This window comes from Cervus canadensis, chromosome 1 (assembly GCF_019320065.1).
Source record: "Cervus canadensis isolate Bull #8, Minnesota chromosome 1, ASM1932006v1, whole genome shotgun sequence".
Classification (NCBI taxonomy): Eukaryota; Metazoa; Chordata; class Mammalia; order Artiodactyla; family Cervidae; genus Cervus; species Cervus canadensis.
The window spans coordinates 9,192,517-9,214,133 of record NC_057386.1 but is presented as its reverse complement, the minus strand read 5'-3'; the positions used below and the strand labels follow the sequence as shown (position 1 = coordinate 9,214,133).

The 21,617-nt window shown below is 51.7% G+C and overlaps 1 protein-coding gene across 5 annotated transcripts in view; it reads right to left on the bottom strand.

The window, feature by feature from the left end:
• The window catches only part of PGS1 (phosphatidylglycerophosphate synthase 1), a 36,773-nt gene extending 24,143 nt beyond the window's left edge, over positions 1 to 12,630 (bottom strand). For 3 of the 5 annotated variants that reach the window (XR_006268388.1, XM_043462285.1, XM_043462293.1), the window contains exons 1-3: positions 12,454 to 12,629; positions 3,411 to 3,600; positions 696 to 773 (exon numbers count right to left, since the gene is read on the bottom strand). Coding sequence is in view for 3 of the 5 variants with exons in the window: in XM_043462285.1 (XP_043318220.1) it covers positions 696 to 773; positions 3,411 to 3,600; positions 12,454 to 12,593 (408 nt within the window). In the remaining 2 variants the exon portion in view is untranslated. Of the gene's footprint in view, positions 1 to 695; positions 774 to 3,410; positions 3,601 to 12,453 lie in introns of all 5 variants that reach the window. The other 2 variants (XR_006268390.1, XM_043462284.1) reach the window with 2 other exon arrangements.
• Between the last annotated feature and the right edge of the window lie 8,987 nt (positions 12,631 to 21,617).

Below are 21,617 nucleotides of genomic sequence, written 5' to 3'. Positions count from 1 at the left end.
CAGATGGTCTCTGTCACAGTTACTCAGTTCTGCCACCACAGCAAGAACACAGACACATACAAGAGGGATGGAATAGGGAGGGAGGTGGGAGGGGGGATCAGGATGGGGAACACATGTAAATCCATGGCTGATTCATGTATGGCAAAAACCACTACAATATTGTAAAGTAATTAGCCTCCAACTAATAAAAAATAAACGGGAAAAAAAAACGAGAATGGCGGAGAGCAGTACGCGTGCGAGCTCGGTCGTGTCTGACTCTGCGAGTAAGACTGCCTAGGCTCCAATAAAGCTTTATGTATGGACACAGAAATTTGAATTTCACATGCTTTTCGTGTGGCACAATTACTACTCCTCTTTTGACTTTTTGCCCTACACTGAAAATGTGAAAACCAGCTTTAGCCCACAGGCCACAAACAGGTGGTGGCCAGATCTGGCTTGCAGGTCGCAGTTCTCGGAGCCCCGGCCTGGCAGAGCAACAGGCTGGGGCCCCTGTACAGGCCAAGGAGGACACGGGTCAGTGAGGCCAGAAGGCCCAGGATCACATCTCCCCACAAGCCCAGAATCTGGGGACACAAGAAGAAGAGCTGGCCTGCAACAGAAGCCAAGAGGGTGGCTCTACCCCAACTCCACGGTGCCACACGGCCCAAGGTTTCAGGGTGACCCACTGCTGCCTCTAGGACTCCCCCAAACCTTACCAGCTCCTGTTCCAGAGGACCTATCCCCAGGTAGAGGGATGCCATCACGACCCGCCTCTTGGCTACTTTTATCTGCCCCTGAAGAGAAGAAACAATTTAAAATTCAGTCATTTGTTATGATTTTTTAAAAAGAAACATTTACTTTTATTTATTTGGCTGCACCAGGTCTTCAGCAGTGGCGCGTGGGATCTTTTAATTGCTCCATGCAGGATCTAATTCTCTGACCAGAGATCGAACCTGCGCCCCCTGCATAGGGTGTGCGGAGGTCTCAGGACCACCAGGAAGTCCCTCACAGCCATCATTTTCATATTCAATAAGATATAGTCCTTTGATGCTGGAAGGAAATAACACTCCAAGCTGAACTACCCTGTATCTTCACCAACTAATATTTAAAGCAAGACCCAAATGTGCGTGGTAATCTCACAAATAAGGACCTACAACTCTAATTTAAAATACGCAGCCTGAAAGTAAGGCATGAGCTAGCCATGCTACCAGACACAGCGCAGCCTTGAGAAGGAGGGAGGCCCATGCACATAGCCTGCAGGAAGGCCCACAGTGCACTGCAGAGACAGAAGTACATCACTGAACAGAACACAAAGCGTTCACCTGTCACCACCCCCACGCACACTGTGTGTGTCTGTGTGTGTGTCCGAGAGGCAGAAGCAGAGGAGGGAGTACGGGTGCAAACTTGCACTCCACCCCCATCTGCACTAAGGTTTTATAACGAGCACGTAATACTTCTGAAATGCAGACAGACAGGTACCTAGCTAGACACACCAACAGAACACACAACATCCAGAGATGACGCTGCAGTTCACACAGCCATATCCTCTCCTGAGACCCGCTCCAGTCACAGGAGGACACCAGACCCCTCTCAGGAGCTGAGCGGCCAGGCCCTAGAGGAGGTCAGAGGCAGGAAGAAGGACAAGCTGGTGAGGGCACCCGGAGAGGCAGGACGCACACTCCAGCTTGCTTTCCCACGTGGCCCCCGCGGCCTGCACTGTCAACAGCGGAAGAGGGGTGTCCTGATGAGATAACACACCAGCACAACACTAGGAAAGGCTCATATGCAAGGAACAAACAAAGAACTTCCTATGTTTGCTGTTTCCTTCATCTTGTTATTTACTAGACGGTTGCTTGTGGGGAAAGTGAGTATGAAGACAGGAAAGAGGAAAACAACAAGTAAGGAAAGAGGTGATTTAGTTCGGGCAGCCAAAGACAAAAGACAACGCAACCGTCTGCTGTGACGCTGGGTCCTCTGGTACAAGCTCGGCCGTAACAAAGGCCTGGACCCAGGCAGGCACCACGCCGCACTCTCCTCTCAGGGAACGTGGGCCACTCTGTCCTGGGAAGAAACACAACTGCTCTGCATGGAATGGGCCAGGGAACCTGCCCACGACTCAGTGCGGGAGGCAGGAAATGGTGGCCTCGGCTTCCTCCTGGCCCGAGCCCTCCCACCCAGCCGGGACTCGGCAGCCCCACCCACCCCGGGCAGATGAGAGCACGGCCCATCTCCAAGCCAGGAGACCCCCACGGACAGTCTGTTGTTTCGCAGGAGTTGACTGGGACACCGAGACCAGCCTCCTTTGGAAAACCTGGTTCTTCAAGCCAAGCAGAGGACCAAGTAGGAGCAGAGAGTAAACAGTTTCAGCATCAGTTCTACACAAACAAGGATACACAGGAGAGTCGAGCAGAGCCGGGGCGGTGGGGGGGGAGTGCGTGCACATGCACGCACACACACCATAATGGAATAGGCTAGGAGGAAATTAAGTGGGGATCTACAAAACAACAGGGCACAGGAGAAAAAATACGCAAGCATTCAAATGAACTCGAGTTTGTTGTGCAGAAAAAGGAAAGTCTACTTGTACCTCCTGTTATCTCCCATCACTCCTCCTGACCGCACCATACCTTAACTCTAACATCATTGTTCATACACTCAGAGCTCACGTGAATAAAAGTTAATGAGCGCTGAATTACTTCATTCCAATTAGCAGCTTAACCACAAACAACTAGATGTGACGTGAACACCTGAGTAATGTACTAAAGCCTGAACCCCCTAAATGCAAAGACGAGTGTATCTACCAAGAGACGGAAGGCACAGACTTTAGGCAGAATTGCCAGAAAGAACCAGAACCCTGAGACCTAAAACCAGACGCCCAGATGTCTCGATTCTCTGCAAATGCTCTCCACTGAACGAGAGGCTTCCAGCCACTTCCTACGTATCAAATCCCACCTGGCAGATCATTTGGGTCTCCATTTCTTGTCCACCATTGGATGGAGCAACTGGGTTCTGGAGATGCTGCCAGGGACCCCTAGGGGTCTGCCCTGCCATGACCAGAATGAGGTTCGTTCCCCGCGCCCTGGACACATGCAGCGCGGACAGCCTCGGCGGGAACCTGCCCATGTGGTCCCCAAGCTCTCACCAACCTCCCAGCTAGCCTCCATCGCCAGCACGGAACAGAGAGAATCCACCCGTCCACAAGAACCGACACCTGGGACCCACCCCTCACGGCCCCCGCACTCTGAGCTGTTCCATCTGAGACCTCCGCCATGCAGGGAGCCTCTGGTCATGGTGTGACTCAGCCAGGTGTGAGCCTGACTCCTGACAGGCAGAGCTGAGCAGCCATCGAAAGCTTCTATGATGGGTGTTTCGGCTCAGGGCTCACCCAACCTCTAACCCCACACTTGAACCTCTCTCCCTTAGACACGACTTACCTTCATGAGCTCAAAAAACTCTGCTGGGGAAGAAAGCACCCTGACGTGAGAGCTGGAGACGCCAAACTCTGGAACCAGGTTTCTGATCCACTGGAAGCGATGCACGCCCTCTGCACACAGGCAGCACGGAGGCGAGGTGACCACGGGGACCGCGGGGGACAACAGAGGAGCCAACAGCAGCCATGGTGACCTGGAAGAGACACACACAGTCCGTCACACGTCTCAAAGACTTCCTCACAAGTCTCTCTCAGCTCCTACAGGCAAATAAGGAAGGAAAAAAAATTTTTTTTTGAGAACTTCAGATCTTCTAGACCATTTTAAGCGAGCCCCAGTCAAACCCTGCAAGAGTTTTTCTTCAACCTCGACAAGTCAAGCAACTTAAGAGTGCCAATAGATAAACCCCAAACTTTACGCTGATTGCAAACAACTAAAAATTTAGAGCAGCAACAAGTAAACTCAGAAGGCCATCACCTGGTTAATACTCCCAAACAAAAACTCACCTGCAGAAAGCTGCCACAGGCCACCCAGAGCAAGGGCAGGTCTGGTCTCAGTCTGGTGACTGCAACCCAGACCCCTGGTTCTCTGATGAGATAAATGGCCTTTTATTCAGGGAAGGAACCAGAAAAAAAAAAATTAAGTTTTCTCTTTAATACTCAGCTTCCCAGATGGCACTAGTGGTAAAGAACCTGCCTGCCAATGCAGGGAATGTTTAAGAGATGTGGCTTTGATCCCTTTCTCAGAAAGATCCCCTGGAGAAGGAACTGGCAACCCACTCCAGTATTCTTGCCTGGGCAATCCCATGGACTGAGGAGCCTGGCGGGCTACAGTCCAGGGGGTCACAGAGAGTCAGACAGGACTGAGGCGACTGCGCACAGCACACACAGAAAGAAAAGGCGGAAGAGGCTGGGGAGGTGAGCATCGCAAGACGGGCCGGCGGTGACAACAACTGCGCCTTCACCACTGGACCCAGCCTCCTCGGGGGGTCACACCCCATCTCTGGCGGGCTCCCCGCCACTGAGGCCAAGCCCGCAGTGAATGGCCCCCTGTCCGCTGAGCCTCACCCCTGTCCAGCTTCCAGCAAAGAGTAGCAGGAAAATCCTCTTCAGCCTGTGACCTTCACCACGGCCTCATGAGGGACTCTAGGGAGAGGATGCTAAACACCCCGAGGCCTGCAGGGCCACAAATTCCAGGAAGATGATTTCATTTACTCGTCTCCTGATAAAACACTGAATCTTCCCAGGGTTCATGAATGTCCCTCCACACACGCCAGATGGCCGGCAGCTGGGCTTCCCAGAAAGCCCACCGGCGGTCACGGCGACTCACTGCCAAGAAAACTTTAGTCAACGGGTGGAAGGCACCGGCTCTGGACCCTGGGAAGCCAGGGTTCGCCACAGGCCTCCGAGCAGAGGTCCCTTCCCACCACCTCTGAGGAGGTGGGGACCACACTCCCAGCCATCACTTGCTACATTTCTCCTCTGGCTTCCCTGTAAAGAGCAGCAAATGAAAGGCCTGGACGTGCAAACGAGGGGCTGCAGCCTCGATTTCCCAAAACGGAGGCCGTGCTTCTGCTGTGCTCCAGGCCACCTTCCGGAGGGGGGACGGACAGCCTTTGGTCCAGCGGAAAACCACGAGAACGGGAAGGTGCTCAACACTCAACGTGAAGCCCCAAAGGGGGCCTGAAGGGGCTAACATGTGCTAAGTCGCTTCAGTTGCGTCCGCCTCTTTGAGACCCTATGGACTGTAGCCCGCCAGGCTCCTCTGTCCCTGGGATTCTCCAGCCAAGGATACTGGAGTGGGTTGCCATGCCTTCTTCCAGGGAATCTTCCCCAACCAGGGATCAAACCCAGGTCTCTTATGTCTCCTGCATTGGCATGTGAGTTCTTTACCCCTGGTGCCACCTGGGAAGCCCCAGAAGTCTAATACTCAGTAATTAAATAGTCTGCTTGAGATGGAAAACTCCTCAGCACCATAAGATCCACTCATCTCCCAGCCTCAGAGCACTTGTATTGCTCAGACCAGATAAAACAGGTCCAGGGCGACACCTGCTCCCCAGGCCACGCAGTCAGTCCCCCAAGCTCTTCAGATGAGCCAACAGACTCAGAGCCACTCCCAAAAAGCAAGATGAGCAAACACCTCTTTACCACACAGCAACCCAGGAGAAGGCAAGTGCCAACTTGGGCCTCAATCCAAGTGGTCACGTGAGCACTGATGCTGTTCGGGGGAGGCACGGCCGGCCCAGGGCCCCGCCGCCCACAGGCCTGGTGGCCTCACCAGCTTACACACCTGAAATCATCTAAGAACACAAAGGAAACCGCTAAGACTGATTCAGGAAAAGTCAAAATACACAAACGGCGCATGTGCTTCAAGTGATCACACAGGGGAGCTGCTGATGCCTGAGCCGCTGGGGAAGCCTCACAACCACCCTCCCTAGAAAGGGGCTTTGATCGCCTGGTGGGATTCAGACAGGAAGTGCAGCGGGGGGCGGGGGGTTCCCAAGCCAGGACAGGTGCGTGCGTGGGAAAGAGGCAGGACTGCCAAAACCCACCGGCGCCAGAAAAACCCAGGAGGGGCTCAACAGGCAGTCCAGAGAAGACACACGGTGAGCGCAGGGGGGTTGGCGCCCTGCCACCTGCGAGAGAGGCTCAGCGGACCAGCGCGCCCGGGGCCACCGTGGGCAGGTTTCGGGCCTGCCGGGCAGCTCTCCCGGGAAGCTTCCATCGGGGCTGGGTTCCAAGATCTACTGAGGGCTTTTTTACCTTGTTTCCTGTTTAACCTGTGTACTGACAGGTTTATTTTTGTTAGAGAGGAGAAGGAACTGAAAGCCAGTTAGGTTTCAGAGACTCGTGGTGGAGGAGACCCAACCCTTGAGAGGTAGCTTTACATTCCAAAGAGGAAGGTGCTTGGAAAAGGAGCACAGAGTTTAATAAAGGCCCCACAAGGTCAGCACAGGCCGGGGAGAGGGACCACACCCAAGCCCGAGACCCTCAAAATCTAACTGCAGCCCCAACGGGGCAGAAGCAGCCAGCCCTCAGAGCGGGGGAGACTGCGCGGGGGCCCACATTCTCTGATCATCTCAGCCAGATCCCCATGGGGGTGAGTTCTCGCTTTCCACGAGGGACTCCTGGGAATCTTCTCAGAAAAGGTCTCCCCCTGTGCCAGCCACAGCCCCTGCTGCATGGTAATCCCAGCCTCCAGGGGCCCACCACCAGCACAAGCAACTCCCCCCACCCCAGGCAGCTGTCCCAGGTCAAAACCCTAACCCCTGAGAGAGGCGGCAGGGAGCTGTGGTTACCCTACAAAGAAAGCAGAGCTGTCACACTCACCATTTAGAGAACTAGACCTTCAAACACACAATTTCCACATCAAGCCTTGCGCTCCCCTGAATCATCTTTCTAGATACCATCGAGCTCCCATTTCCAGTTACAGGGAGGAGGAAGTGGCAGGGCTGGGGAGCCAGATAAGGCCCTGCCTCCCTCTCCCACCCTGACTCCAGGTTGCAGGCGGGTTTAGAGGACAGGGCTCGGGCCAGAGCAAGGGTGCGCCCTGGAACTCAAACTCAGGCAAGCTTAACGGCTTCGCTACAGCCCTCAGCTGCAAACAATGCGAAACAATCCTCAGCTCACAATTCTGAAGGAGGGGTGGGAGAGCAGCCTCTCCACAGGCAGCTCCGGCCACCACCCACACGACACCTGGCCCAGGGAGAGGGCCAGCCTCGTGACGGAGGACTTCCTGTGGACTCTGCAGCTGGGGAGTGCGCTGGGCCTAAGCTGAGGACCCTGACCTGGGGCCACTCCCTCCACCCGGAGAGGGGCCTCGGGGCATGGGGTGAGAGGATGGGGGGGGCGACTAGGCAGGCACAGTGAGTATGAGGCGGGGCAGCGGGGAAGAGAGGGAGGCTTCTTCCCAGCCTCTCCAAGAGGAATCCACACCTGGTCCGCCGTGGCCAGGAACCGTGTGCCGTGACGCTCGTGTCCACGGACTGGCCCGCCATTAGAGCAAGGGCGGCAGAACCCTGCCCGGCCGTCCTACACAGGAGACTCATGAGAGGTACCGGACGGCAGTAGGACCGGGGCTCAGAGGAGCCAGCAGAACTGAGAGAGAGGGGGCAGAAGAGCTACAGAGACGCCATCGACACCCCTTTGTGCAAAGGAAGCCCAGGGAAACGGGAGAAGGCATTTCTCCTGTGTGGGAGGACCGGAGTTCTCCATTCCACCAAACATTCTGAAACTCCACATGCTCCGGGGGGGAGAATCGCCACACAGGCTGCCTTCCCCCTGCGCCGGGATACAAGACAGTGCGCCTGGAGGTCCGACCGAGCCCTCCCGGGGGCAGCAGCGGTGCCAAGGAAAGCTGACATCCGAGAATCCCGCCTGGGTCTGCAGTTCACCTCCGCCAGGCTGCCCGCGGCTCTCACGGCCTCAGAGGACACAGGGGCTCCCCGGGGAGGCAGAACAGTGCCACCCACTACCTGTGGACTCGAGGAAGCAGGCCAGCCTCCTAGGGTCTCTGCAAAACAGGGACTGTGGGGCTCTGAAGGAAAAAAAGGGGGCTACCAGAGGACTGTCTCCTACACCAACCACAATTCCACCACGGGCAGCAGAGGAGCTCTGTCCCCCGTACCACGCAAGGGCATTACCTAAGTGTCCCGCACTCAGGGTCGTGGTCTGAATGTCCACAAACTCTCCAGGAACTGTACGAGAAGATTCGTGGTACACATGCTGTGGCTTGGGTCCCACCCAAATCGGGATGAAACGACAAGAAAAAGAAAGAAGCTTTTAAAAGAAACAGAACTCTGAAAAAAAGAAAGAAACAGAACTCTGGATTGCCATTATTTTCAGAAACTGCTTTTTAAGAAACCCCCACCCCACCCCCGTCACACACACTTAAACGTAAAGAGGTGAAGTGATGAGAAAAGAGCAACAGTCATAACACTTCCTGAGAAAGGCTCGAGAAACTACACGAGAAACTACACGAAGGGACCAGACTTCCTGCAGCCCGGGCAGCAGGCAGCCCTTCCTGACTAACGCAAGCCCTAACCCCAAGTAAGGGAAATGAGTGTGAATTCCCGTAGGTCACTTCAGAAGACCAACAGCCGCTGCACTCCTACAAGAAGTGCGGCACCGGGCCGGGGCTGCCAGCATGAGGTTACACCCGGCCCCAGCGACCCTCTTCTTGGCTTTTCAGAACTTGATTAAATCGAGGGGCCAGAGACCTACTGCAGACTTCTGACCCTGACACTCCTCGGGAGCCATGGCTCCCAGCAGCCTCTGCCGAGAACCACTCACACGTGCTACTAATCCAGCCTGACTTCCCTCAAGCGGCTTGACTTCCCGGCAGCTTTGAAAACAACTCGTTTACATTACTCAGATCACTTGTTTACCACGGGATTATCTATCAGAACGCTTTAATCCCGGGCTAGTTTCTGTCCATCCTCAAGTACACAGCTGGCTGACCAGCCTAATTCATCACCAGCAGCAATGTGCTCAGAGGGTACTCAGGTTAATAGGACCTTAATTAAAGCTACCATTTAAAGGTCAGTCGGCTGCAAATCTTAATTTAGTTCACTACAAGATCTAATTTGAATTATTTGGGGAAATCATGCTTCCATTCTAAATGCCCTCCCCCACCTCCCCACCCATTCTATTGCTATAATAAATAACCAACAGATGGCTGTACTGAACTCTAATGAGTAAGGGGGAACTGGGAAAATTCAGAGAAAAAGTAATTTCTGGAAATCTGGTGGTCCCTCAGAGTGTAAACCACTAAGAAGTTGAACAAGAGTAGGTTGAGCTGGCATTACAAGGTAAAAAAAAAAAAAAAAAAAAAAAGCAATAAAAAGAACAGTTTGCTGGTGACACTCCCCTCTGACAACTCAGGAAAGTCAGGACACCCCACCCCCACAACACCTCCACTGCCCCCCACACATGCAGGCATACAGACACCTAGAAGAAAGAAAACAGACCTTGGGTTTCAAAAATAAAGACTTTTCTGCACATAGCTCAAACTGAAAATAGCTTTTAAAAAAGAAAAAGGAGACCACAGAGAAAATATCTCCTTGTACGGCAGGCAAGCTCGATTAGGAGCTAAGGCCCTCCTGACACAGCTCCCACCAGGTCTCATCTGTTCCAAATAACGAGCCGGTTCTGACTAGTCCGAGGACGCCAAGAAACTTCCCGAAGTTTGTCTCCCTCTCAGGGCAACGGACCTGCCAGTCACCTGAACAGGGAGTGCCTCCGCTTGGACCCACCTTGGATGCTAACTGACATGCCCTGAACTCACCCTGTCAGCATCCCCCCGACCTGGCCCTCTTTAACACTCCCCCGGTCGGTGAAGTGTGCCACCGCTCCTGTGGCTGCCCCAGCCAGAAACATGACCTACCTCCTCAGCAACCCTCCCCACGCAACCCGCACCACGGCTGACTCCAATCCAACCCCCTCACCTCTCCCCGCAAGCAAGCCCCACCCCCTCGGGCCGAGACGAGTTAGCCAGAGAAACTGCACGGGGTCTCTCAGAGCCAGCGTCCCCAGGGCTTGGCCCAGCTCCCCTCTCTCCCTCCCAACCCTCCTCCGTACCCAGCTGGCTCCTGAAAACAGTCTGAAGACCTGTGGGACCTCAGCGCTGCCTTCCACTGCTGTCCCCATCGACCTAGGAGCACATCACTCACTATCCTCCTGTGAACACTGGCTCCCCACTTCCCCATCCAGCCCACTACGACACGCCTCAAAGACACAGCTCCAAGACCACCACCACCCGGAAGCCTCTGTGACTTCCAAGTATGCTGCAGTGCTGCCGTGACCTTCCCTACCTTCCTTTACTATTATTATTGTCTGTTTATGGGTCTGAGCACCATGAAGGTGGCGCTCTGTATTTCTGTTTCCTTGGGGCCTAACACAGGCACAGCAGTGCCCTACACATGCAGGTTGAGTGAGTGAATCCAGCTGTCCATGATGAGTCAGATGCCCGCTCAAGAGAAAAACAACAGTATTTCCAGATCACTAATTAGAAGTAATTTTAAGTAGTGTTCTCTGTCACTATGGCTGTCTCTTTAAAAGGAAACTGCAGTAAAGAACTGTTCCCTCTCACCACTCCCCTTGCTAGCCACAAGGAATCACCAGGCACTCCAACAGTTGAGTCAGACTGGCAAGCTAAAATCTAAAATAATGTTAAGTTCATGACTACACAGAATTATTATCAATGAATCAATGATCAGAGTTACAAGAAACCACATCATTCGGGGAATGAGGAATTGGGAGGTGCAACTGAACAATGGAGAAGAAACGAAAGTCAGCAGCCACTAGAGGTGAGTGGCCATAGAGGCATGAGTAACCCCAAACACCCAAGCCACAGAGAAGCAGAAAAAAAATCTGCAAATCAAGTAAGACAAAGAAAGGGTCAGAAATCCACAGTATTGTAGTAATACCGCTCAAGGTATGCATCCTCCACCCTAGCACGGGCATCAGAAGACAAAAATTCAGGGGAATTGTGTTTCTGTGATTTCACTGGGTTCCTGGTTTAATTGCCGACCCACAGAAACAACTCTCAACTTAATCAATAAGAAATATGGAGCCATAACACCTGCATCCTCTGATGCTATTTACAAAAGACCTTAAGAAGTCAATTTCAACTATTGCCACTGCTACACTGCCCCCTTCCCTCCCGCGCGCACACACACACACACACAAAACCACTCAAGAGAAATGTCTATCTTGGAAGAATTTGTGGCTATTGCCTCAACATCTTTTAGTAATCAACTCCAGTGTTAAACAATGATTAATCATGAAGTGTTTTCTTGTACGGTTTAAATATATACAGGGAAATGACAAAATGGCCTAAACATCTTGTCCTTCAGAGCCTTTTTTCAAACTTTAAACCAAATTTCTTAGTGGGTTGAGGTCAGGACATAGAACTCATTTGACTTGACTATCCACTGGTGTGAACAGGTCTTTGTTAAGTACCAATTACAGAAAAGGGAGGCCACCTTTTCTATACACCACTCCCACTAGGTTCACTGATGTGAAATTTAAAGCTATTTTGATCAGTAAGCTTCCAAGAGTTCCAACCTGCGCTGATTCTATCACAAAAACTTCCCCTAAATCAAACTCTAATTTTTTGCTGAAAATCTTCCAATATCACCCAATATGAAACAAGTTCCTTTCCATACCTAGAATCAGCACTGGACTGGACCACAAATCTACCAAATGCCAGAAGGTCAAATTTCACCCAAGTAGCAGATAAAAATCTAAGATAGGCGTAAACTCTAGGAAAGGATGCAGTTCTACGTTTGTTTGTTTGTTTGTTTTCTTAAAAAATAAGTGTAAAGCTCGAGTCTCTTAAAAAAAAAAACTGCACAGATTCTTTTTTTTTTTTTTAATATTAGCAACAGCAGCAGGCCTCTTAGGTCAACATGTTCTTGGTAAATGTTTACTTTGAAAAATCACTGCCTGGGAGAATTGCTTCAAAGCCTCCTTCACCACTTTCATAAGTCACTTCAGTACTTTTCCAGAACACAGGCCCTTTGCAAAGTGTAAAAAGGGTTTCGAGTGGTTCCTCTTCCCTTGCCGGAGTGTTCCTGACTCAGGATTGCTTCACAGCCCTCTGGCAGGATATGAGAAACGCTGCGTGCACAGAATCCCAGCAGGGCTGATTCACTCCCGCCAAGTCACCCCCGCAGCTAGGATTACTTAAGGAAAAGACCCCTCCGGACCCAAGCAGTGTCTCTCGCGAACACTCTCCAACACTCACACCCTGGGGCCCAAAGAAAAGCACGAACTCAGCACCCCACCCCACCCCCCGCCCAGAGTGCACACACAGGAGCCCCTTGGCTCCGGGGTACGCGGACCGGGGTCGGGCTCGCCCATCGCAGCACCGGGCAGGCCCAGCCGACCTCGCTCGCGGGGCCCCCGTTTCCCGGGAAGGCTGGCGGCAAAGTGGGGCCGGGCGGGCCCGCGCGGGGGACACGGAGGTCTCGCCACCACGCCAGGGGGGCTTGGGGTCCGGGTCGCGGGGGGGAGCGGGCGCGCCTGCAGCCCCGCTGCCCTCTCACCTCCTGCGCCGGCGGTCCGGGTTCCTGCCGAGGCGGTCGGACAGGCGCCCCAGGAGCGCAGCCAGCCCGGGGCGGCCAGGCAGAAGGCCCAGCAGCCGCCTCCAGAACACCGGCCCTGCCGCCGCCGCCGCCGCCGCCATGGAGACTCGCCGCTTCCGCTTCCGCTTCCGGCGCGCGAGAACTTTATTGACACCCGCGCGCGCGGACAGCGGCCGCGCGCGCGAGCCGGGATCGCCGGCGGCCCCGCCCCTCGGCTTCGGTTTCCTGCCAGGTGGGCACAGGTGTGCTGCGAGCTGGAGCCAGGCCGTGGGAGAGCAGAGGGCGGGCCTCAGCATCCCCTGACTCGGCCTCGATACCGGACAGGGGGTGGAGAGTAGTGGGGGGGGGGGGGCATGACCTGTCCAGGTCCCGTGACCGAGTTCAGGCTGGACTTGAGAGGCCGAGCCCCGCCTCCAAGTGTTGGGTAAGACGTCCAGAAGGTCCTTACCAACAGGTAAGGACCTGTTGACTTACCCCAGCGCACTGAGAACGGAAAAATCCACACCAGACCCAGGCAGGACGATGTTTCACCTGGTCAGCTCCAGGCCTTTAGCTCGAGGACAGAGAGCGGCTCACCCAGTCTAGGTGCAGTGAAGACACCTCTATGAGCCCAAATGCATACACATGGTTATAACCTCCCTCTGGGAACTAGGGCCCCATGGCCAAAGAAGCTGAAGGAGCTCATCCCTATAGCCAAGAACACTTCTTGTCAGTCAGTTCACTCAGTCGTGTCCGACTCTTTGCCACCCCATGGACTGCAGCACGCCAGTCCTGCCTATCCATCACCAGCTCCCGGAGTTTACTCAAATGCATGTCCATCGAGTTGGTGATGCCATGCAACCATCTCATCCTCTGTTGTCCCGTCTCCTCCCACCTTCAATCTTTCCCAGCATCAGGATCTTTTCAAATGAGTCAACTCTTCGAATCAGGTGGCCAAAGTACTGGAGTTTCAGCTTCAACATCAGTCCTTCCAATGAACATTCAGGACTGATTTCCTTTAGGATGGACTGGTCGGATCTCCTTGCAGTCCAAGGGACTCTCAAGAGTCTTCTCCAACCCCACAGTTCAAAAGCATCAATTCTTCGGTGCTCAGCTTGCCTTATTTTTTATTTATTTATTTATTTTTCCAGCTTGCTTTATAGTCCAACTCTCACATCCATACATGACTACTCGAAAAACCACAGCCTTGACTAGACAGACCTTTGTTGGCAAAGTAATGTCTCTGCTTTTTAATATGCTGTCTAGGTTGGTCATCACTTTCCTTCCAAGGAGTAAGTGTCTTTTAATTTCATGGCCGCAATCACCATCTGCAGTGATTTTGGAGCCCCCCAAAATAAAGTCAGCCACTGTTTCCACTGTTTCCCCATCAGTTTTCCATGAAGTGATGGGACCAGATGCCATGATCTTAGTTTTCTGAATGTTGAGTTTTAACCCAACTTTTTCACTCTCCTCTTTCACTTTCATTAAGAGATTCTTTAGTTCTTCTTCACTTTCTGCCATAAGGGTGGTGTCTTCTGCATATCTGAGGTTATTGATATTTCTCCCAGAAATCTTGATTCCAGCTTGTGCTTCCTCCAGCCCAGGGTTTCTCATGATGTACGCTGCATATAAGTTAAATAAACAGGTGACAATATACAGCCTTGACGTACTCCTTTTCCTACTTGGAACCAGTCTGTTGGTCCATGTCCAGTTCTATTGCTTCCTGACCTGCATACAGATTTCTCAAGAGGCAGGTCAGGTGGTGTGGTATCCCCATCTCTTTCAGAATTTTCCAGTTTGTTATGATCCACACAGTCAAAGGCTTTGGCATAGTCAATAAAGCAAAAATAGATGTTTTTCTGGAAACTCTCTTGCTTTTTCGATGATCCAACAGATGTTGGCAATTTGATCTCTGCTTCCTCTGCCTTTTCTAAAACCAACTTGAACATCTGGAAGTTCATGGTTCTCATATTGTTGAAGCCTGGCTTGGAGAATTTTGAGAATTAATTTACTAGCGTGTGAGATGAGTGCAATTATGCGGTAGTTTGAGCATTCTTTGGCATTGCCTTTCTTCAGGATTGGAATGAAAACTGACCTTTTCCAGTCCTGTGGCCACTGCTGAGTTTTCCAAATTTGCTGGCATATTGAGTTCAGCACTTTCACAGCATCATCTTTTAGGATTTGAAATAGCTCAACTGGAATTCCATCACCTCCACTAGCTTTGTTCGTAGTGATGCTTCCTAAGGCCCACTTGACTTGACATTCCAGGATGTCTGGCTCTAGGTGAGTGATCACACCATCGTGATTATCTAGGTCATGAAGATCTTTTTTGTATAGTTCTGTGTATTCTTGCCACCTCTTCTTAATATCTTCTGCTTCTGTTAGGTCCATACCATTTATGTCCTTTATTGAGCCCATCTCTGCATGAAATGTTCCCTTGGTATCTCTAATTTTCTTGAAGAGAACTCTAGTCTTTCCCATTCTATTGTTTTCTTCTATTTCTTTGCATTGATCACTGAGGAAGGCTTTCTTATCTCTCCTTGTTTTTCTTTGGAACTCTGCATTCAGATGGGTATATCTTTCCTTTTCTCCTTTGCTGATTTTAAGATGATAATGGATGGGAATTCCCAGGTGTCACAATGGATAGAAATCCACCTGCCAATATAGGGGACATGGGTTCAATCCCTGGTCCGAGAAGATTCCACATGCCACAGCAGCTTCTAAGCCCACTGGCTGCAACAACTGCAGCCCAACCACCTGGAGCCCGTGCTCCACAAGGAGAAAGCCACTGCAATGAGAAGCTCATGCCCTGCAAGGAAGACACCCACCCACCCCCAGCAGCAACTAGACAAAGCCCATGCAAAGCAAAGCAAAGCAAGAAGACCCAGTGCAGCCAAAATAAATACATAACTTTTAAGGAAAAGTTAAATGATAACTTCATCTATAACAAGTGTTTCCTTGGCAGAACCCACATAGGCTGGGAACTGGAAACTGGAAAAGCTGTAGGGGATGATGATATAGTCCTTATTCCAGGGGAGGTGTTGTGTGGTTAAAAAAATATGGACACATTGGATACAAAATATTCTCTCATACTAAATATGCTCTCATCAAATTATCCTGAAGAAATCAATTACGCATTCTCTACAAAAATGTTCATCTCAACTTTGTCTATATCAAAAACATGAAAGCATTCAACAGTGGGGAAGTTAGTTAAATAATGGTACATCATTATGTTGGAAGACCATGCATTCATTCTAAAAGTATGTTCTAGAAGAACAGTTATAAGGAGTTCCCTGGCAGTCCAGTGGTTAGGACTCTGTGCTTTCACTGCCATGGCTCTGGGGTTCAATCCCTGGTTGAGAATTAAGATCCCACAAGCCACTCCCCCATGCCATTCAATGCAGCAACAACAAAAAGAAGAATGTTAATTAAATGTAAAATCCAAATTTCAAAGAGTAGTATAGAGCGTATGCCATTCTGTTAAAAATTGGGAAAAGAGTGTGTGTACAGATAGACTGAAAGTAAATTACACCAAAATGTTAACATTGGTTATTTGGTGCTACTCAAGATTTTCCAGATTGTTTACAATCAATGAGTATTTCAGGTTTTCATTTTTCCCTTAAGTTTCAGATAGCTTTACAAATACGGGGTGGAATTTGATTCAGCTCTTCCAAGTTAGAAGTGGTGACTCATCAAGTTGCCTAATTTCCAGGAACTCAAATGAAACCGTTCTTTGCTTGGTTCGACTTTTGCACAGTGCCTGGCAGAGAGTAGTTGCAGAGTCAAGTTGCCGAACGGCCACACCATGATGCTGGGCAATGAGTCCCACGTGGACCACAGCAGCATCCTGACCATCTGGAGAAGAGCTGGCAGTTTCTTTTTACATGTGATGCTTTGCTGAGTGAGGTATTAAGCGAGATAAACAACAATAGTACCACCCCGCTGTGGACTTCTGATCTCCAGTAAACTGTAGCGGCACACAGAGATATCAACAGAACGGTAAGTTAAACTGAGGAGTATTTACATTAAGCATAAACAGCAAGCAATGACCCCAATCCTTTCTGAAGCCACACACGGAGAGCCTCTGGCCTTCGTGGCTACTTTGAAACAGAGCTACAACCAGAATGAGGCAACTATGATTTTGCCCTTCAACACGCACATTGAGAGGTTGCAAAAATTTTAAGTAATGGTTTTAAGGGATTGAGCAATTTTTTACATGGTTACATTTTTCCATGGTGACAGGACAAACACTGCTTCCTCCAAGGGTCTCGTCTGGCCTAGTTAGGGAGAATGCATAGAGGAGATAAGTCACGCTCAGCTAATACAGGTGACCCAAGTCTGCCTGGTAGTGCCCCAAGCTACTTGGAGGACAAGCAGTCTAGGCAGATGCAAGGACAGCTGCAAGTCACACCTTGATGACCTCGGGCAAGAAAGCATCTGTCCTCTGAAAACCCCGAGGTGTCTCGGAAGCCCATCTGCTGAGTCTCCCTCCCTGACCTCCTATGCTCACCCACTGCCTCCTGGTGAGTCTGCTTGCTTCTTCCCAAACAGGAGGTGCCAGGGCAAGAAAGACAGGGTTGATGGACTGATGACCGAGATCGTGTCTTCCCAAACGGAAAAGGAAATCCATTCATGAAAAGGAGAGTTGACGTCAAGGAGTGGTGGGCTGCCGCCCCTGATAGCGGGGCTGCTCTTGCAGGCAGGAAACACCAGGAAATCCTGAGCCAAGGACCCGTGCCTCACTGTCCGTGATTCACTCCCTGAGCCGAAAATCATGCCAGGGTAAGAGGAAGGCCCCTCCCCCAGCCCCAGCTTGCTTGGTGAGCGGGGGTCTCTCCCAAACACAGGGCTGCTGCAAACTCAAGATCCGGCCCAGCTGGCTGGCCAGCCCATCAGTGATGAGAAACTCTCCTAGAGTAGTTTGGCTTGGGGTCTGATTGCCTGTTTCTGAGGAGCACACTCGAGTTTTGTGCAGCGTTGGTGCAAGGATGGCATGAAACCTTGGGACCACTGCCTCCATTCTTCCACCCGGGGACTGCCTGGCCTCACCAGCCTGGCCTTTTTACAACCCTTCAAACTCCCCGGCATATGTTGCTGCCTTAGGATCTGTCCTCCACCTCCCACCCCAGAGCTTGTCCAAAGGTCACTTCCCTTAGAAGTGCCCGGCCGCCCCCACCCCATAACAGGGCTTTATTTTCTTTCTATTAAGAACTGTTATCTAATCCTATTTATTGGTGGATTGCTGTGTCTTTTGTCTCCCTGCCCCCCCTCCAAATGTGAGCCCTTAAAACCCAGCACTGAGCACCCAGAACAGGACCTAGCATGGGAAGTGGCTTGTTCACTCGGGCTTGACAAATGCACCTAGGGTAAGAGCTGTGAGCCCTGGAGCCTCCGGCTGCAGGAGGAAATGGGGGCGACCGTGGCTTGGCCCCCTGGGATTTTACTGACCTGCTGCCACAGATCACTTTGAAAACCTGGCACCTCAGAGACCCCCTAGGTCTCCCTTCCAGCCACCAGCCCTTCTCTTGCCTTCATTTTCCCTGGGGTATGCTCTCCCCAGGGAGCTGTTACTCTGATCTTTCCCAGACCCTGATATTCTTATTTTTTTAATTATTATATATTTTTGGCTGTGCTGGGTCTTCATTGCTGTGCGTGGACTTTACTTGCGGTGCATGGGCTTCTCATTGCAGTGGCTTCTCTTGTTGCAGAGCACAGGCTATAGAGCATGCGGGCTTCAGTAGTTGCAGCTCGTGGAGCCCTTGATACTCTTCCTCCCCAAAGTTACGACCTGACCCCTGTCCTCCCTGGCATGAGACAGGCTTCTGTTCCCCCAGAGCAGGAGTTGCCAAATATTTTCTTAAAGGGCTCAGTGGTAAATACTGAAGGCCAGATAATCTCAGGGGCATCTGCTCAAGTCTGGTGCAAAAGCCGCAAGCAAAACAAACCAATGCGGTTGTATTTTCAATAAAACTTTATTTACAAAAGCATCCTGCCAGCTCTGCGCCGTGGTTTCCCAATGTCTGCTTCAGAAAAGCAGCCATGGACCCAGCAGAGACCCCACAGGGCCTGTAGGGCCCTAAGAGAAGAGGTCTTCTGGCACCTAGGGTCTGAGTCGGTTGGAGTTGCGGGTGGTGAGGGACAAATTGTCCACGCCACTGAGTTCAAACCATCAAGTTTGCTGACAGGGGTGGGGATGTGGTCAAGATTCTTGCATCTATCATTTAAACTTTTCAGTGTCGAAAATCTTGTCATCTGCAAAACAAACACCTATGGCTCAATGACTCTCTCTCACCACAAAGAGGGCCAGGATAATCTGGCATTTCATCAACAAGAAGCCAGAGCCCAAATTTCTGGAAATGCCTCCTGGGCAAAGCATGCCGGTTTGTTTCTCTGTCCCGGTGAGAGATAAATGCGGCTCTCAGCTTCAGGGGAATCTCAGCCTTTTGTGGTGTGGCAGGCAGCCAGCGCCACCCCAACCAGGAGCTGGAGGCCTCCTCGTGATCCAGCAGCCCAGCCCGTGGGGAAACAGGGCGGCCGGTGGCCAGTTATGTCCCAGGGAATCCCAGGATCCCTGGGCCTCGCTTGGGTGGTGGAGGTGAGCTGTGGGGGGCTCCCTGGAGGAACCCCACCCTGCCCCACCCTCCCTGCTTCTCCCTGCTCAGTCCACGTGGCACAAGAGGCTAGGTGCACCCCAGGGCTGGCAACAGAGTCTCCAGCAGGACAAGTCTTCTTGTTGAGATGAAAGGAAGTCAGACCAGGCCCCAGCAGGTGGGAGATGAGGCTTCAGACGCCCAGGCCCAGGCTTGATTTATATCCAGCCTCCGGGAATTTAGAAAAGACGCTCAAAGGCAATCCCCTGAAGTCAATCGCCCTTCTCGGCCCTTAGCCTAGAGAGGTGGGAGGACACAGGCCAGGTAGAGGTGCCACCTCCGTGCCTGTAGCTCTTGGCAGGGAGGGGAGTGCGGGGAGGGCAGTCATCCTGGTTGGTGGGCTGTGCAGAGCTGGAGAGCCCAGGTCCCAGGTCTACCTAGACCTGCCAGATGGGTGCAAAGAAAGCCCTCAAGTCAAACACAACTGTGAAATTTCCAGATTTTTAAATTTTGTCTCTGGCTCAGATGGTAAAGAATCTGCCTGTGACACGGGACAGCCAGATTTGATCCCTGTGTTGGGAAGATCCCCTGGAGAAAATGGCGACCCACTCCAGTATTCTTGCCTGGAGAATCCCATGGACAGAGGAGCCTGGCAGGCTACAGTCCATGTAGTCGAAAAGAGTCAGACACGACTGAGTGACTAACACTTTCCCTTTCAAAAATTTTAAATTCTGAGCTGCATTCAGTATGTAACTCATCACTTTGCATGCATCTTTGGAGATATATATATATATATATATATATATATATATATATATAAAATGCCCGAGTTACCACAGGAGGAAGGGTAATTGCAGGTCACAACAGTTGATCTGTACGTTGCAAATGTTGGACTGTGGCTGTGCAAACAGCCGTCCTGTCTGCTCGTGAAACATCTTTGAGGTTTACAAAGTTCCAGAAGTCAAAGGATGCACCTGATTCTCCTCCCGTAGAATGCAGTAGAATAGACCATCTTCTCTGCTTGGATTTGCCTCAGGTTGAATTCAGAAGCTGAGCTAAGGCTTCTGTCCCTGGTAGGCAGGGGGGAGAGTACGAAGGGAGACAGAAGTGGACAGTGGGAAGGCGCTCAGCGGCAGAGCCCGGGTGCCCTGGAGCTGGTGGTGTGTCTGTCCCAAAGCTCCGCTTGCTCCTAGCACCTGCGAGCTGGGAGACGTGGGGAGGAGACCTCTCCAGACCTCAGCTTCCCCTCAGTCTGCATGTGCCCGTTCCTCAGGGATTCCCTCCAGCTGTCCCCCTCACCCACAGACTGGGGGTCCCCATAGTACGCTCACACAGCCCCGGAGACTTCGCCGAGTACTTAGCACAGTTGCAATTAATTAATCATGACATCAATTGTGGGAGAACCTTTTTCTTCTGGAAAGAATCTAAGCTCCTTGAGGGCCCAGACTGATAAATTCCAGGCTCCCAGACCAATCTCTGATACATAGTAGGTACTCAAAAATTACCCCTTAAAGAAACGAATGAGGCCTTCCCTGGTGGCTCAGTGGTAAAGAATCTGCTTGCCCGTGCAGGAGACACAGGTTCCATCCCTGATGCAGGAAGATCCCACAGACCGCAGAGCAACTAAGCCTCATGCACCACAACTACTGCGTCTGTGCTCTGGAGCCTGGGAGTCGCAACTACTAAGCCCACATGCCGAAACTACTGAAGCCCCAGCGACCTAGAGCCCATGTTTCGCAGCAAGAGAAGCCACTGCAATGAGAAGCCGGAGTACTGCAACTAGAGAGCAGCCCATGCGGCAACAACGAACCCAGCACAGTCAAAAATAAATAAATAAATAATTTTTAAAAATAATTTTAAAAAAGAAAGGAATGAATGAGGGACTTCCCTGGGAGTCCAGTGGTTAAGTCTCCTCGCTTCCAACGCAGGGGGGTTGGGTTCTGTCCTAACTAAGATCCCACAGGCCGCATAGTCTGGTCCCTCCCCCCAAAAAGAAAAGAAATGAATGAAGGGTTTTGTAAAACAAGTCTTGCAAGAGCAAGAAGTGGCTCTAGATAGGTCCAATTACCCCAGAAATCTGAACTGCCATCAGCAATTTTGTTTACAATTATAGGGGTCTTATGAAATCTCCGTGTGCCCAGGTGCAGACACTTGGAACTCCACTCAGGTGAGGCAAGTGAGTGCAGCAGGGGTGAGGGGAGAGCTGGAAAGGAAGGTTACGGGAGAGCCAGCCCCCAGGGTCACCCCTTGGAATCTCACCCCTGTCCCTGCTGGAGACTCCCACCTCCCAGTCCTTCTGAACCACTTCTCTGCCCTCCTAGGTGGTTTCAGCCAGAGAGAGGGTACATCACATCCCTTTGAAATTGTCCCAGAATCAGTGCGTGCCAATGTGTGACTCACATTGGAGCCAGGGACCTTCCTAGGTGGGAGTCACCACCTGGATGGGGGACTCGGGAAGTTTTCCTGGCGACCCCGCCCCGGCAGGGAGCCTGAGCGCAGGCCCACCCCCGGGGAGGTCAGTTCAGATGCTGTGAGCATTTGACCCAGGGACCCGGG